General features: G+C 40.4%; 3 protein-coding genes across 3 annotated transcripts; 2 read left to right on the top strand and 1 right to left on the bottom strand.

The window, feature by feature from the left end:
• Positions 1-1,393: 1,393 nt before the first annotated feature.
• On the top strand, positions 1,394-10,214 carry LOC119477149 (cytospin-B-like). The gene is made up of 13 exons (XM_037751056.1): positions 1,394-1,535; positions 1,903-2,019; positions 3,028-3,148; positions 5,518-5,997; positions 6,857-6,930; positions 7,262-7,872; positions 7,957-8,044; positions 8,452-8,527; positions 8,617-8,653; positions 8,903-8,999; positions 9,125-9,241; positions 9,785-9,844; positions 9,949-10,214. The coding sequence occupies exons 3-13, from the start codon at positions 3,109-3,111 to the stop codon at positions 10,036-10,038; spliced, it is 1,770 nt and encodes a 589-aa protein (XP_037606984.1). The 5' UTR covers positions 1,394-1,535; positions 1,903-2,019; positions 3,028-3,108; the 3' UTR covers positions 10,039-10,214.
• Positions 10,215-10,486: 272 nt separating this feature from the next.
• grcc10 (gene rich cluster, C10 gene) lies at positions 10,487-14,220 on the bottom strand. The gene is made up of 4 exons (XM_037751058.1): positions 14,093-14,220; positions 13,109-13,162; positions 12,673-12,849; positions 10,487-11,325 (listed from the first exon to the last, which is right to left on the bottom strand). The coding sequence occupies exons 2-4, from the start codon at positions 13,158-13,160 to the stop codon at positions 11,186-11,188; spliced, it is 369 nt and encodes a 122-aa protein (XP_037606986.1). The 5' UTR covers positions 13,161-13,162; positions 14,093-14,220; the 3' UTR covers positions 10,487-11,185.
• A 155-nt stretch (positions 14,221-14,375) lies between these two features.
• On the top strand, positions 14,376-16,467 carry saysd1 (SAYSVFN motif domain containing 1). The gene is made up of 2 exons (XM_037751057.1): positions 14,376-14,628; positions 15,706-16,467. The coding sequence occupies exons 1-2, from the start codon at positions 14,425-14,427 to the stop codon at positions 16,030-16,032; spliced, it is 531 nt and encodes a 176-aa protein (XP_037606985.1). The 5' UTR covers positions 14,376-14,424; the 3' UTR covers positions 16,033-16,467.
• Positions 16,468-17,272: the final 805 nt, after the last annotated feature.

The following is a 17,272-nucleotide window of genomic DNA, read 5'->3' as shown; positions in this document are numbered from 1 at the left end:
TACATTATAAACACATAATAATAGTAATAATAGTAATATACAGTATCACTCTGTCCCTCTCCATGGTGCTGAAATGTTTAAACACAGACTAATATTTATTCACGATTAATCGCATGATTGTCCATAGTTAATCGCAAATTAATCACATTTTTTATCTGTTCAAAATGTACCTTTTGTAGTATTTAATACTCTTATCAACATGGGAGTGGGCAAATATGTTTGTTTTATGCAAATATATGTATATATTTATTATTGGAAATCAATTAACAACACAAGACAATGAGAAATATTGTCCAGAAACCCTCACAGGTACTGCATTTGGCATTAAAAATATGCTCAAATCATAACATGGCAAACTGCAGCCCAACAGGCAACAACAGCTGTCAGTGTGTCAGTGTGCTGACTTGACTATGACTTGACCCAAACTGCATGTGATTATCATAAAGTGGGCATGTCTGTAAAGGGGAGACTTGTGGGTACCCATAGAACCCATTTTCATTCACATATCTTGAGGTCAGAGGTCAAGGGACAGCTTTGGACATGACCATGCCGGTTTTTCCTCCCCAAAATTTAGTGTAAGTTGGAGCGTTATTTAGCCTCCTTCATGACAAGCTAGTATAACATGGTTGGCAGTAATGGATTCCTTAGGTTTTCTAGTTTCATATGATACCAGCATCTTCTCTCTACACTACTACCATCACTCTACTAGTACAGTTTCCTCCCCATAGTATTCATCCATCCTCTTTGTCTTTGTGACTCTGATGACTCATCCAGCAGCTTTGCTGCCTCTTCTATGCTCGCATCAATTTGTACTAATGTGACTTTACTGTGCAAATGAACCAAAAGACAAACAAAAGAAAAATGTGGCTCAGGAAAGATTTTAAGTTATATAATTCTCTTGTTTTCTTCTCATCAATGCCTCTTGACTTCTGTCCTGTCAGTCTCATTTGTAATGAGGATAAACTCATTTGAATTGTCACGTTATATAAATACCTTTATATAGTTTTATAAACACCAAGGCCAGGCTCCCATGTCTCCCTTGTGTGATTAAATTACGTTAAAGTTTGGTATAATTGCTTGTTTAATTTTGCAGCTGAACTTCCATTTAAGGCATCATTATGACATTTTATGATGACATTTTCTTAGTTCTTACAGCCGTTCTGGCTGTGCAAACCTAGAAAACAGAGAGGATCTCTCGCTCTTCAGCCTGTGAAACCTGTGAGGACAAATAACAAGTGCATTGTTCAGTACAGTCATATATCCACTAATACACTGACTTTGCTTTGTATTCAATATTAGTGCAGTTAGAGCTCCACCTGATGACCAATACAGGTGGATCCACTGGAACATCTTCACTTGGAAATCCTAGCTCACACTCCAACTTCTGCACATGTTTACCTCTGGATTAGCAAAGGCATGTTTTTTAAAGATTACTTAAATTGTTTTCCTCACATCTTGTGAGCTATGCCAGCTGCCATGAGACGTCACACACCTCCAGACCTGTTACCTGGGTGCCACCACACCTGCAGTTAAAGGTAATTAGCCTGCAGCAGGTGCAACTGCTTCCTCACTCTCTGCAGCACATCATTTTAATATAATACTATTTTAGTTCTTGACATTATTTTGTATTTTGAGTCGTTACTTTGCATGCAAACATTGCTTTAAATGATGCCATTAATAACATGCATATCGTCGATGCAACGTGCAGCTGCTGCGCATCCAGTTAGTTTCTGCCTGCTCTGTTTGTCGCATTGGATTTAAAGGAGAAGAGGAGTTGGATTTTATTGGGAATTGGACTCAAGTTATAGATGGAGGGCTGCCTTTTCTGCAGCTGTGTGGTGATGAACATGGGATATCGGGGAAAACATGATTGTCAGTAACTCGACCAGTGTCCTCTGGTAGATTTTGGGGAGACAGGACGCAGAAGACGCCGACAGGGAGGTCCAGACACCCGGAGAAGAAACCCTCCGGACAGCCGGTGGACCAGACTGGAGGACGTCCAGCTGGCAGGTTGAGCAGGTAGGATGAATGAAACTGGAGGGTGATGGTGTGTCTGCAGTGTCGGTGTTTGGATGCAATGCATGTCACAGATAATATAGTTTCACATAATAAAATTGGAGTGTTCCTTATTTTTTGGGGGAAAAACGAGACTCCAAACTTCATTCACAAACCGGGCAATTTAATGTTGCATGGCTCCTTAGAAGCTGGAATATGTAGCACAGCAAATTTTAAAGACATTTTACAACTCAATAGAAATTACTCGTTAATTCGGCATACAATTCATCAAGCAACATTTTGATTTGATAATTTGTTTTAGAGTTGCTCCTGGTAGCTTAAAACCACAATACTCAGCCTAGGCCAGTAGTCAGCAGTGTGACTCGGTTGTAAAAAAATGAATTATTTTGAAATGTAGTGCTTCATGTGGAATAATGTGCATGCCGAATTCACCTGGGGATACCAACAACATGTTTATTGAGGTTAGTTATGACGTTTAATGTTTGTGTCTTTTCTCCATTACCACGGCAACCTTAAATTGCTAAATTATTCAATGGAGTTTGGTTAAGAATAGACCATGTGATATAACTCCACATCACTGTAGAGGAGCATGTAGACGTTGTTAGAAAGGATGTTATCATTTTAACACATATGTGGCTCTGTTGAACACTATTTATTTTTTATGTCAAATGTATGTAAAAGCTTTATGACTCATAGCTCTTAAATCTTGAGTAGGCCTTATAAATATCTGACAGCTATTGTGGGATGGTCAACAAAAACTGCAAGCAGGTGACACAGTGACTTATGTATTGACATAAGGTCAAAGGTGGTAGTATGTTTTGTAACAAACAATCTTGTAGGACTTCATTATCATGTTAGGGGAAATGTTTGGGCTGCAAGATAGAAGATTCTGCACTAATGATTTCCTAAGCAAAGTTCTTGTAAGACTCTTTTCTTGACATGTTCTACTGATCAAGAGTTCAGCGGTGAGTCATGCTCATGAAAGATTTATATTTATTCCCTCCTATCCAGCGAGCAGTGGGCTTCACAAAGCAGAGGACACAGTGAAGGACACTGGGGGAGCCTGTCCACATAGCCACAACCTGCTGGATCATGGGTAACCAGACTGGCAGAGACGGCCACAGCACTACAGGTACCTGAGGACAAAGACAAACAATTGCTGACTTTTACTCTTTTCAAAGTATAGGTACTGCTGTTTTTATGCTGCTATGCTGCACATGGCCACTTTTCTCACACATGCTTGAATTGACATCTTTCTTCTGGTCATTATACTGTGAGACAGATTATTTTTAGACTTCCTGGTCCCAAGACAGAAAGTGAAAACTGGTTTGCGATCAGAACAAAAAAATATCTTCTGAAGTTTTTTAATATTTTATGAAGCTGAAGAGAAGCACGAGCCTTTACAGCGAAGAAGGCATTAGCTGAAACATTTATTCTTGTTACTCTTCTGCATTACAAAAGAATAAAAATGCGGAATACATTCATGACAACCTCAGAAGACTATTGAGTGAACCAGTTTATTTCAGTTTGAACAGCAGATCTTTCTGGCTTTAGTACAAACAAGCGTGAGTGCAGCGATTTTTCATTGCATCGCCCTAATTCCAAGACAAACCAAAGACTATTCATCATATCCTTCTGTTTACCCAAAGCACACTGATGTAGTGCAATGGCAGCACAAAACGTGTTCTGAACTGAAGTAGGCCTCTAAACCAGGAATGATGATGTTTAATTTTTGTGTAAATGCATACCCGTTTAAAGTTACAATCTCAAAGATCACCTATGGCGATAAGCAGGATTGCGGATTGCAGATTGTCGCCACAGACACCCAGTTCTAATACTGCAAATACAAGAGCTTTCATCAGCGGGCCATAGACTCAATCACCATTGTGTTACCTCATTCAGCGATAGATATGGACTTAATAGACATGTATTTAAAGGTGCTGAATTTGACATTCAGAGCTTTAATATAGCAGCAAACAACTATTTGCAATGTAAAGAGGATGAAGTCGCTCTCCCTCTGTGTGTGTTGTAATCCAAGCTTCTCCCTGCTTTGTTGACATTGCCGGTCCGGCTGTGCATGCTTTTAGTGCATGTGAGCGTGCCCCACTGGCTAGCTCACGGCCCCCACTCTGCACTGCTCTCATATGGCGGTTAACCCTGCCATCCTGACCGACGGTGGCGTTGCAGAAGCGTAGCGCCCACCCTCCCGTTCCCCCTCAGGAAAACACGGTTAGCTCTGTCAACACTTTCTCCATTGTTTGCACTGTTTATCGCTGTTAGCACCGTTAGCTGCGAGCCACATCTCACCGTTGCCATGTTGGGAGCCGTTGAGAGGCAATAGAAATGCTCCCAATCCTGTATTTAGCACCTTTAAATGAAAATCTTTGAGATTATTATTATTATAAGGTTAAATCACAAAGTGGGGCTGCTGTAGAGGTGAGCATCACATTTCCACAGATTGACACTTTATGCATGTACCCTGTTTGTCTAAAAGAAATTCTGGTGTCCGGTCATGTACGATCACAGAAACATCTCTCGGTACACGGGAAGTGATGAATCAGAACTTTGCAGTGAAATCCAAACCGTATCCCAGAGGATTTTAGTAAAAGTTGGATCCGGCAACATCAGATCTTTTAGCCTCTCTCACGCCTTCAGTTTCAAAGCATCACAGACCGGCTGTCGTTTGTCTCGGCTAACGTGTGAAACTGCCCTGCGAAGCCTTCCACGTCTTGTTTTCTAACCGAAGACATTCATCCGCTTGATTCTCACTTTACAGCTGTTTAAAATGCTGCTCCTTGTTTCCCTCTCTGGGCTGTCAGTATGCAGGATGTGGGCTCAGGCTGGAGGATGAGAATAGCTCCCTCGCTGTAGCTGAGCAGACTACAACATGCTGCTGCTGCCAGGGAAAAGATGAGTCTGCAGAATCCTGCAGCACAACACAAGGGCAAGGAGGGGAAACATGAAAGGATCAGAGTCGAAGGAGGTGGAGGTCCCTGTAGCCTGCCCAAATCTGCTAAAAACAGCATCTTACAGAAATCACAAAGATTATTTTTCAGTGACAGGTGACACTTTCAGGATGCAGATATCAAGCCAAAAAGCTCAAAAAGATCACTCTAAACTCTTTGAGAAATGTTTTTCAGAGGTTCATGCTTCATGCAGTTTACTGGCAGAACTGATGATGGATGTAATCGCCTCGTGGTGGCAGTGAGAGCGGCTGTTAGATAGTAGATCAGAGTGAAATCGCCTCTCTTCCTGGATCTTACCACACGGGGGAACAGTGTGTTTGCCTGCCAAGACATTGGCAGCAGAGGCTTTTTGCTGCATCAGTCAGCCCAGCAGAGTAAATAAGGAAGCAGTGCTTACATCTGCATCGAGCAAAAGAAGAGAAGGGCTTTGCATTCAGCACATTTTTCTTATATTAGATGATTTTAAAGCTCAGGACAGTCATATTTTCTCTTTTATCTCTTTGATGTACTTTTTCTTTTGCTCCCAATCTATTAGGTTCTCCATTAGATTTCTTCCACACGCCTCCTACCACACCCTCAGAGGCAGAGCTGACTGCCATGGCCTTATCCACTGCAGCTTCCTCCTCCAGTAAGGCACAGACGCCATCGCCAGCCGGCAGCAGCAACACCCCCTCCACCACCTCTCCTCTCGCAGACTGGACACAGAAACTGCCTACTGCTCCCTCAGAATGGGCCGTGATAAGCGTAGACAGCATCACCTCGGAGACGAACGGGAGCGATGCAGCAGTGAGGCGTGGGAAGGCGGCGGGCAGCCCGGTCAGACCGGCGTCCCTGCCTCCGTCCAGAGGATCGCCTTCAGAGCAGAGCTGGCAGGAGAGAGATAGTGGGATGGAGCCGCAGGCTGCAGCAGAGAGAGCCGGAGAGGAGATGACCCTGGTTTTATTCAGTCTGATGGAGCACTACAGAGCCTCACTAGGCCTGAACCCCAACACTGATGTAACCACAGGAGCCGTAGGTACGTCCTCCATCTTCACTGGTTTGTTTACTTAAAGAGACTTTAAAGTAAAGTGTTACTGGCCTAAAAAAAAACTGCCAAATGTCTCTCCGCCTTTTAATTAAATGTAGAGTGTGTAGGATTTGGCAACATCTAGTGGTGTGGTTGCAGATTGCAACCAACTGAGTACTCCTCCGCTCACTCCTCCCTTTCCAAGACTGTGGCAATGTGAACCGCAGAGTGTAAAACGCCATTCGCCTCGCTCAGAGCACATCCTTACCATAATAACACTACTTTAGGAGCAACGGAAGTCAGACGGCTGCTGACAGTACCGCGGTTTTGCACTCTGCAGCTCACGGTACCGCACTTTCGCAAGCGTGTCAGAGAACTACGGTGGCCTTCAGGTAACGTAAAAATATAAAAGGCTCTCTCTAGAGTCAGTGTTTGGTTTGTCTGAGTAGGACTCGCCATGAGAAGTTAACCACACTTCTTGTGCGAAATCGCCGGAGTGCCCCTTTAAGCCCAAAAAAGAGCCTTTTCATGATTTAACTGGCAAGTAGACTTACTTGATTTTGCTTCACTATATAATCAAGACTGTTCTCAGGGCAGACAATCTGACTTTTCAGGATGTGTAACTAATAATACTAATAATAAAAATGAGGTATAAAAGTGATATTGGCTCACTTGGATGGCTAAATGGAACAGAGTCACCATGAATGTTATTAGTCCTGTCCTTTACCTGTTTTATTAAATATTTTATGAAACTGTGCCATTTGTTGCTCTTGAGTAAATAATGAATGAATGATCTATCCTGATGTCAGGCCTTTGAATCTATTTCCAATCAACCTTGTGTGCTTTTTATGTTCGACCTGTTTTTCAGAGCTGCTCAGGCGCTTGATAACGGAGAGAGATGAGCTGGTTGAGGAGGTGGACACACTGAGGGAGACACTCAGGGTGAGTCTGACACCATTAGGCCCTTAAGATTTCCTGTAACTCACAAACATTTATTTGCTGTACAATAGAGACTTGACCTGGCGACTTTGAAGATCCTATGTTTTGGAAAAATGAATACAATTATGAACAAATTACATTTTATTTACTTTTTCTTCAGCATTTTAGTCTTAAAACAAGTTTTTTCATGTGACAACACTGCAGCATACGTATTTTATACAAATATTCATATGTTAAGAGCTCAGAAGAACCAGTTACATCCAGGACTCTGGAGGAGAACTCTCTCTCTGTTTCTTTTAACATTTGGTCCTCTTTCTTTTGTCCTCCATGACAGACAGAGCGGTTGGAGTGGCATCAGTTCCAGTGTGACCTGCAGGTTGCCGTGTCCGTAGCTGACCGGCTGCGGGTCGAGTCGGAGCAGGCTCTGGGTTCGCTCCAGGAGAACCACCGGGCCGTGGAGGAGCGGCTGGCTCAGGCTCTCAGCAGACAGCAGGAGAAGGACGGAGAGCTGGAGAGTCTGAGGGCCGAGCACAGAGACGTCTGCTGCAAACTGACTGAACTCACCCTGCAGCAGCGGCGGGAGCGAGCCGAGCTGGACGCTCTGAGGGACGCATGCAGGGTGAAAGACACAACTGATTGTGATGAACAGAAAGAGAGACGAGACTCTGAGGAGGAGCAGGGGGAGGGAATACAGGAGGAAGTCGTGGAGGAAAAACCCGACACTGAACCTGAAAATGCTGAAAAGGAAAAGGAGGAGAATGAATCAAATCAAGAGGTGGATGATGAAGTTATAGGTCATGACCCCGAGGAGGCGAATGGATCAGGGAACGGGCAGCTGACAGGGAAAGGAGTGGCAGAGGGATACCTTCGTAGTTTGGCTGTGCTGGAGAAGAAGAAAGAAGGCAAGGATCCGAGGAGGATTGTGATGCTGTCTGAAAGATCTTGGTGAGTCTACATGAACGCTCACAACACATTCATCTCTTTTAACAGAAGACAGAATTATAAAACATGTAAAAATATGTCTTTTAGGAGTCTGTCTCGTCTCCCACTCCCAGTGGACTCCCCCGGTGAAAATGGGACCTCAAAAAACACAAGCACAACACTGCCGCTATGCAAGGTACCACACTGGTTGAATTGATATGAAAATGCTCTTTAAACCAGTGGTTCCCAGTGGTGTTTCAGAATATTAAATTAGTCTTTTTTTATTAAATCCACTTTTTTAATGAATATAACTCCTCAGCTAAACACCAACAAATATGGATATTTCATTAGATAAAAACACATCTATCTTTTTCCAATAAATAAACACTCTGGAGTTATTGGAAATGTTTGGATCTCAAGAGTCAGAAACAATCCTACGCAGCCATCACTAGAATCTAATTCTACAAATGGTATAATACTAATAATATTAGCCTCATCTTTATCTGCAACTGTGCAGAAATGCCATGTTTAAACAGAATGTGGCCTACTATTACTGTTGAATCACGCTAGGCATTTATAGAATCAGTCTCTAAACTTTTCCAGAAAGAAGAGACACCAAAACGGAGAAGGATGGATCGCGTTTTACAGCGGCAGGACAGCTGGTGCAGCTTTTACACAGGTGAGCTTTAAACCTACAGCACTAAACCATCTTCATGTTCTTTTAGACTGTACAGCTATATGACTGTGGCTTCAATCTTTGGCATGCAGGAAAACAGGATGAGGACCAAAGCTTAGATTCCTTCAAGTAAGTAACTATTAGGCTCTTTTTCTTTGTTGATACCAACATCTCAGCAGACACTAAAGTGAGTCAAAATGAGTCAAATCAACCATGAAGTCGCATTTAATCACAATCTCTGGTTGAACCATTTGCACAATTGAATCTGCAGAAAAATATCTTTTTCTCTTCTTTAATCTCATTATATGTGGTTTTACTTTTCACTGTACAATTAAGTTATTCTTAAAACTGAGGTAAAATCTTTTCTTGCCTTCCCAGACCTCAGGATGGTTTCAGTGCTCTGTTGAGGCGTCACGGCGGCTCCAGGAGAAACTCCCTGCTGCGCTGGTGCCAGAGTCGTACCCAAGGTTATAAGGTTAGAAAAGAGGATGTCACCATCATTGAAATATGTTTGTAAAGTTATGAGGAATTCAGGGTGGGCAACAAAAATACGTGTTTTACCAGTTATGTCTCGTCTTCATCAAGTGTGTTTTGTGGCAGAATATTGAGATCACGAACTTCAGCAGCAGCTGGGAGGACGGCTTGGCGTTCTGCGCCGTTTATCACACCTATTTACCAAATCACATCCCGTATGACACCCTCGACCCCGCAGACAAGGTAAAACTGTTGCTGTTGATTCTCAGAACAAATGAATCACATGTGATGAGAAGATTATGTTTAATTTTATGTATGCGATTAATCACACACTATTTGTCTGTTCAAAATGTACCTCAAAGGGTTATTTGTCAAGTATGTAATACTCTTATCAACATTGAAGTGGACAAATATGCTGCTTTATGCAAATGTATGTATATCTTTGTTTATTGAAGATCAATTAACAACACAAAACAATGACAGATATTGTCCAGAAACCCTCACAGGTACTGCATTTAGCATCATAACATGGCAAACTGTCAGTGTGTCAGTGTGCTGACTTGACTCTGACTTGCCCCAAACTGCTATGATTATCATAAAGTGGGCATGTCTGTAAAGGGGAGTCTCGTGGATACCCATAGAACCCATTTTCATTCACATATCTTGGTCGACAATGTGCTGGATTATTTTGTTCTCTTTTATAAGAATCCATGAGTGAAAGGTACGTCTGTAAAAATGTCCCCCTGATGATGTGAAAGCTGCTTCTGACTCAAATGTTTTTTACAGAAGGAAAATCTGGACCTCGCTTTTAAGACAGGAGAGAGTGTTGGAATCACAGCCACACTGGTGAGACATTTACACAACACATATGTGGAAAGTTACAAATTGTTAAACTTAAAACCAGCTGTGTCCTCTGGTTTTATAATCTGATCTTTATATCTGCGTGACAGACGGTGGAGGAGATGCTGAAGGCAGACGGGCCGGACTGGCAGACGGTTCTGGGTTATGTCGAAAGCATTTTCCGTCACTTTGAGATGTGATTCTCTCGTCTCGCTCTTCTGCCTGGTACTTTTCCATCGTTTTGACTGACGGACTGAAACGCTGTTCACCACAAGAGGGAGCTCTACTCACAATGAACTCTGAATTTAAAATGTGTTAGCAATATTAGACTTTATGACGTGATTTTATGTATCAATACAATCACACAGAAACTAAACCATGGGAGTATTTTTATTTTTTTACTTATCACCTGTTCAGATCCAAATAGTTGCTGGGTTATTATGATGCACAAGACACTAAAAGATTCGTCAGATTTAAAATCAGTACAGGACTTCAATTCACCTGCTTAACAATTACGGTCACGTTTGTTTCTGGGTGCTGGGAGCACTGGTTCTGCACGGTTTGCCTTTTTAAAAAATGTAATGAGCACTTTATGATTAATGTAAACTTGCGCTGTATTTTTAAGTGGATGATTTTGAGCACTTTACATTTTATCTATCTCCACTAAAAGTTATTTTTATCATGAACCTCTGTTGTCATCATGTCTGCATGCACCCCAAAGCTAAAAGCCACAAAACAAAGAAAGGGGGCAGACATGAACCCAGGTTTATATGTTAGAATAGTAATGTTTTAACCTTAAATACTACAGTATCCATTTAAAGAAAGTTGCCTTTGAGGAAATGTATATATGTAAATGTGTGTAAGCGCTTCAGTATTTTTAAAAACACGTATGTATAAACATATATGTTGTTGCCAAAGCCTTATTGCAATAATAATAAAGTTATGTATATCGACGTTGCTTTTCCTGCCCCACATTTTCTCTATTAATACCACACACAGAGAGTCACAGAAAACATTTTAATATATAACAAGAGAATGACATTTGACAGAGCATATAAAAATGGTATACTTAAAATTATAAAAGGATGGCATTAAAGGAGGTGTTTAAGGTTCAATGACATTAGAAAATGGTCATAATATAACAAATAAATACTGAAACATTTAAAAAAGCAATAATTTAACAAGGTTTTGCAAAAGCTGTTTTAAATGGAACCACAATGCAGATAAGGCATGTTGGAACGTATTAGTGTAATGAGTTTGAAAATATGATAGATGAGATATTGGAATGACAGTATGTTCACGTTGATGAGAGTAACCTTGCAGTTGACCGATGAATGTAAAGAAGTCCTATGAAGCTGGAATGGCGCCTCCTATAGGTGGAGTTGACAGCGGCGGCAGGAGGAGAGACTTCAGTTTAACCGACATGGCTGCGATTTCAGGGTCCTGAGTTTCATACATCTTCACCAATCTGGCAAATTTTAGGACACCTGAAAGGGAAGCAGAACCACGATCATCAACCCTGAAGGACATACAGTCTGTGAGTACAATACCTAAATATCTATATATGTAATTATATACTGTGAAAGTATTGTGGGATTGACTTCTGCCACTTTCAGATGATATTCATACACAAAAACATTTTCAGAAAAAAATATCAGTAACGTGTTTATTTCAGCGTGAACACATTAGCTTGGAAATTAGTGTCATTTAACTGCACTGCAAAATTTTAGAAAAAAATAAATTTAAGATTCCAGTCATGGCAAATGTTATATCAGTATATGTAGGGCTGTCAAAATTGGCCTAAAATTATGTTTGAATATTCGCTCTAAAAAAACACATAGGTTCGAACTATTCAAATATCTATTTTTGCGCATTACGTCCATGACACCGTGTCCTAACTGGCCGCGAGCAACGCGGTACCTCCTCATTTCCCAACAAAAACCTAAATGAGATGAACCTAAAAGCTGGCTGGAGGGAGGTTGCCAGGAGACCACTTGAAAGTTTCCCACTTGCTGTTGGCAATATTGAATGTCATTTCCACTAAATATGTAAGTAATGTACAGCTAGGGGGTCATTATTGTGAACTAAACACCCTGAAGGGGTTTATTTCACAACAATGACCTGCTAGCTGTGCATTATCCCGCTTATTACACGTCTACTTACTTAGAAACCAATAATTTGACACAAAAACAGTCCGCCAGACTCCGAATTCAGAACTGCGCCCATAGCAACGGTCTGCTATATATAGCCACGGTCTGTTTTATAAAGTAATAGCAGACAGTAGAATGCAGTGATTGACCAACCAGAATCAAGTATTCAACTATGCCGCGTAATAACACAATATAAAATGTGTTTTTTGTTTAAAAAGCAAAAACGTCAGAAGATAGCAGGTACACACGACTTTCTCTGCAACCAAATTCTCTGGCATCATTACAGTTATGGTCAGGTAGACCTAACGTTACATTTAATTTCCAGTTAATGAAAGTGGCGTTGTGTGACTCCCGTCATGTGGTAAATTCAGTGAGCGCGAGGCAGACAGCCGCGGTAGTGCTGAATTTAAATTTTCATTTTGTGATATCTGTTTTTTATTATTTAATATATATTAGAATTGAGAATATTCGTTGACAGCCCTACTGTAAGTATATGGCTGAGCTCTAGTGATGAATAGCATGATGAATGCTAGACTAAAGAGTTCCTAGACATTCAGTCCTGTGGCACAATATTCCCTTATTACAGGATGATGCTAAAAGGTCCGTTCTGCATGACACATCAGCATTTTCCAGCCTTTAATTAAATCTATACTCAAGGGCTAGAAAGTGCTGTCTCATGCTTACCCTCTCCTTCATTGTTGAAGCCGTACGCTTTGATAACCTCCTGTTGAATCATGGTGGCCACAGGGAGCACAAGCTGCAGCATCTTGCCCATGTCGTTGCAGGCACTTTCTCGAGCCTCCTCCATCCTCGCAGCGTTTTCTGGTACCGAGAAGGCCTGGATCACTTCACTCAGTACCACTGTGGAAGAAACAAACAAAGCATCAGTAGCTGCTCTGCTTCTACAGCGTGTTTATATATACAGCTGCGAGACAAGTATATGTAGCAAGACAGGATCTTGGAAACGCAAGTAAAACGACAGACCTCGGGTCATCAGGCAGTTTAACATGCTGAAAGTGTTTGTCCAATATTTATTCAGCAATAATGACGTGGGTCACCTAAGAAAGACTAGAAGAGCTAGAAAATGTAAATTTAACAGAATATAACCGGTTCTTCTCACCTCTGGTCTGCTCAACAGTGAGGGTGGGCTGCTGTGCTGGAGCTGAAGCCATGTCTGGAGAGAAAAGAGACAACAACATGTACGTATGAACAAGAAAAAAAGAAACTACATGGCTTAAAAGAGGACAGTTTTAGTGTTTTACGCAAAATTCAATACTTGATATCTTCTAGGTTGATTAAAGAAAATGAAGTAACCTTCGTTGTAGAGCTGAAATGATTAGTTGATTAATTGATAGTAATTAGCAAATTACTTCTTTGGAATGTCTTAATGTTTTTCTTATTAGACAATAAGTCACAATGGTTAGATTTGTGCCTGATCAGAAGTGTCTTCTATTAGTTTTCCACCTCAGATGAAGAGCAGTCACTTCTCAAGCCTAAGGGCTTATTAGATTATTAAATAATGTTTATAATAAAGTACTTTTCCATACATTTTGAGGTAAATATTTGGGGTAATTTGTCAGTAATTCCAAAGAAATTTCAAATAGGTAACTTTCTAATTATTACCTAATTACCATGAAATGTGCAGACCTGTAAAATGAAGTGTTACCAAGTATAGTCATGCATTAAAGTTGCATTATATATTCCATAATTCTACAGTCTGGTGCCTCTGACTCAGTGCTATACCTAGATTTCAGAAGTGGCAGACAAACAAATGAGTGTCTGGTAGAAATGTTGTAACGTTAGATGTTAGGTAATAGTCCTAAACTTGAATGCTAGAAGTGAACCTGCTGTAAGATGATGTTCTCTATACCCTTTAAAGTGAGTTAATGTTAACTAATCTCCCACAATAACAACATAAAGATCAGTTAGGTTGATGATCTGATGAGCTGGATGTTGGATCATCGATTACTTTCTCTATTAACAGCTTTGACTGTAACACAAGACAACGAGAGCTTAGCTAAGATTACGAACAACTAATATATATATATATATATATATATATAATAACGACAGTTAAACATTAAACAGATGTTTGTGAACTCACCCCTTCTAGTGAAAACAACCTAGCGTGTAGCAGAGCTGGAAAACGACGCGTTTTACGACAGTTGAAAGCGTCTCACGACACTACGTCCTCCTTTCAGATAGACGCGGAAGTAAAAAGGTAAACAAGCGGCTCTCTAAGCTACTAGCATGATGACATCTCAACAACATGTTGCTAAAGTGGAAGTAAAAGTGACTGACAGTCATCGTGGTTGTATGTAACATGTGTGTTAAGCTTTATTGAAGCGACACTGACATTAATACGTTGTATATGAGTTGTATTAGAGGCTCTTTCTGCCACGTTGCACTTCATAAACCTGATAGCAGTGAGAGTCGATGGAGCAGAAGCTGGCAGAGTTCAGAGCCAGACGACAGGCTGATAACACCATGAAGAAGGAAGACAGTGCTGCTGATCCACATTACAGAGACGAGACAGAAGAGGACACAGCTCCTCTGATTGATAAAACAACAACTGAGAGACATCAACAGATAGAAGAGACAGAAAACATCACAGCTTCAATTCAGAGCTCTCCAAAGAAGGTGAGACAGTTTACTGTGAATCAGGAAACAGGTTCATTAGCTTCCTCATTAAGTGTTTTCTGAATTATTACTAGTGTTTACTGCAGTTGGCTGTGACAAATCTAAGACTAATCTGATTGTATTTTATTCATGGATCTTCACAACACACTAAACCAAAGAGATAACAGTGAAACACGCCTTTAAAATGTTTAAAGACAGACACAAAACATATAACTAAGGCTACAACTAACTAACCAATATTTGCATCATTGATTAATCTGTCCATTATTATAGTTTTTTTTTTAATTTGTAAATCATTTGTTCTATAAAATGTCAGAAAATAGTGAAAAATGCCCATCATAATATAACACATAGAAAAGAAGAACATTCTCACATTTGAGAAGATCAGTTCAGTAAATAACTGTTTCAACTTTATGTGTAACATAAGATTACATAAAACATCTTTAAATGCCCATTTATATCAGTACTAACTAAACCAGAAAATAAATATCCACAATAAATCCACATTGAAAAACACAAGAAGCACTGCATCAGGCACTGACTGGTGGTCTATATACAGGCTATAAATAATGGAGTCAGATGCACATTGTTTTATACTGGTGCTGTACTGTATAACAGTTAAACCTCCATTAAATATCAAGTTATTGAAAAGGGATAGTAGCACCGAGATCGAAAAGTGGCTGAAGATGTGCCACTGTGGTTCAGCGGCATAAGCCGGTCCTTGGAGTGGTATGCCGCTCCTATTTCACCTGTATATACCGTTTCTTAACGACAGGTGCCACTTGAAAGTGGTAGGCCACTGTCAGACTGTCATACCAGTACCGGTGTTACACTGAAATCTGTGACTACCAGATGACAAGTCAGTACCTGATGCAGTGCTCTTCTAAATACTAGTCTGTCTATAATGGATGCAGCTTGAAATGTATCAAACTAAAGTGCTCCAATATATAGCAAGTCCTCCGCTCTTAACTGAAAACGCCTACAGTCTTCTATCATGTGGACACCCAGCAGAGAGGCCTGTTTTGTGCCCAGACCCACTGTGATGTTGTTGAACCTCCTGTTGTGTCTTCTCTGCAGGACCGCAGTGACTGGCTGCTGGACAGCGCTCTGGGAAGATGGCTGGCTTCGAGACAACTTGTCTTCACAAACCTTACTCTGCTTAAAGTGCTGCTGTGGCTGGTGCTGCTCGGTCTGTTTGCTGAACTGGAGTTTGGCCTGCCTTTCTTCGTCATCTCCCTCTTCTACTGGCTCTACCAAGGACTCCGTAGCCCAGCTGCCCGTGAGCCTGGAGAAATGAGCGCTTATTCTGTCTTCAATCCAGACTGTCAGCCTCTGCTGGGCGCTATCACTGCAGAGCAGCTGGAGGGAGAGATGGGTTACAGTTATATGGCAAATCACAGCTGAAGCGCTTACATTTATATTTGCACATTTATATCAAATAATTAAATCTTTTTGTCCTTTCAAAAATGTTAATTTTATTCAGGGACTTATAGGAAGGATTTGGTCTACTTACAGTTGTATTCCTGTTTCTGTTATTTGAAGCAGTTTAATAATAATCTCTTCAGGTTGTGGAAAAGGGATATCAATTAACCATTACTTGGTGCACAATATAATGGGTGACATTTGGTTCTTAACAGATTTTTAAATCTGAACTTTAACTCCATTTCCTGTACTGATCAATATGGATTTGCAAAAATGTGGGAATGATATTTAAGGGTGAGCTGGGAAGAAACAACGGCTCATCCTAAAGGAAAAGCTTTTTAATTTATATAAGAAAAATGTTGTTTACTTCAAATAAATGGCTTTTCAAGTTTAATAAATAATTCTGATGTATCAAACAGTATTGCATCTTGTTTATAGGTCTTGTTCTCCGGATTTTTTTTTTTTATCAAATCTGCCATGAAAAGTAGTTATGTTTGAGAAAAGATTCAAGAAATGTTCATTCAAAAATTGCAATGGAACTTTATTAATAAAAGCAATGAATATTGAGCTTCAAAATCCATCTTAATAGACAAAATCTAAAGGAAATGTGTCCTTTTTTCCTTTAAAGGTCCCATATCATGCTCATTTTCAGGTCCATACTTGTATGTATATACTTGTTTCTACTAGAACATGTTTACATGCTGTAATGTTCAAAAAACACATTATTTTCCTCATACTGTCTGTCTAAATATACCTGTATTCACCCTCTGTCTGAAACGCTCCGTTTTAGTGCATTCCAATGGAATTGCAACGGAATTGTGTTGCTAGGCAACAGTTTGGGTCCATGTTTACTTCCTGTAAGCTGATTTTATTTACATACACTGAAACAGGAAATAAACTGGGACACATTTAGAATGTTTATGTTTAAAACCGTGTAATGATCTAAATATTGTATATATGTGACATCACAAATGGACAGAAATCCTAACGGCTTTTTTCAAACGCACTCTTTCTGAATACGGGCTGCGTGTATTTCTCCGTATATTGAGCGTTTTGATAGTTCAACAGGATTTATATAGCACTTAATAAATCCTGCCTTATAATATAAAAGACCTGAAAATCGCACTTTTTACAATATGGGACCTTTAATGAAACCGGCGGACACTTGGACCCATAATATGACATTTATGCACAGAGAGAACAACTTTTATCGACAAAGCGA

This window comes from Sebastes umbrosus, chromosome 18, assembly GCF_015220745.1.
Source record: "Sebastes umbrosus isolate fSebUmb1 chromosome 18, fSebUmb1.pri, whole genome shotgun sequence".
In the NCBI taxonomy this organism is placed as follows: Eukaryota; Metazoa; Chordata; class Actinopteri; order Perciformes; family Sebastidae; genus Sebastes; species Sebastes umbrosus.
The sequence above is the reverse complement of the archived record's forward strand: the minus strand, read 5'-3'. Positions and strand labels throughout refer to the sequence as shown.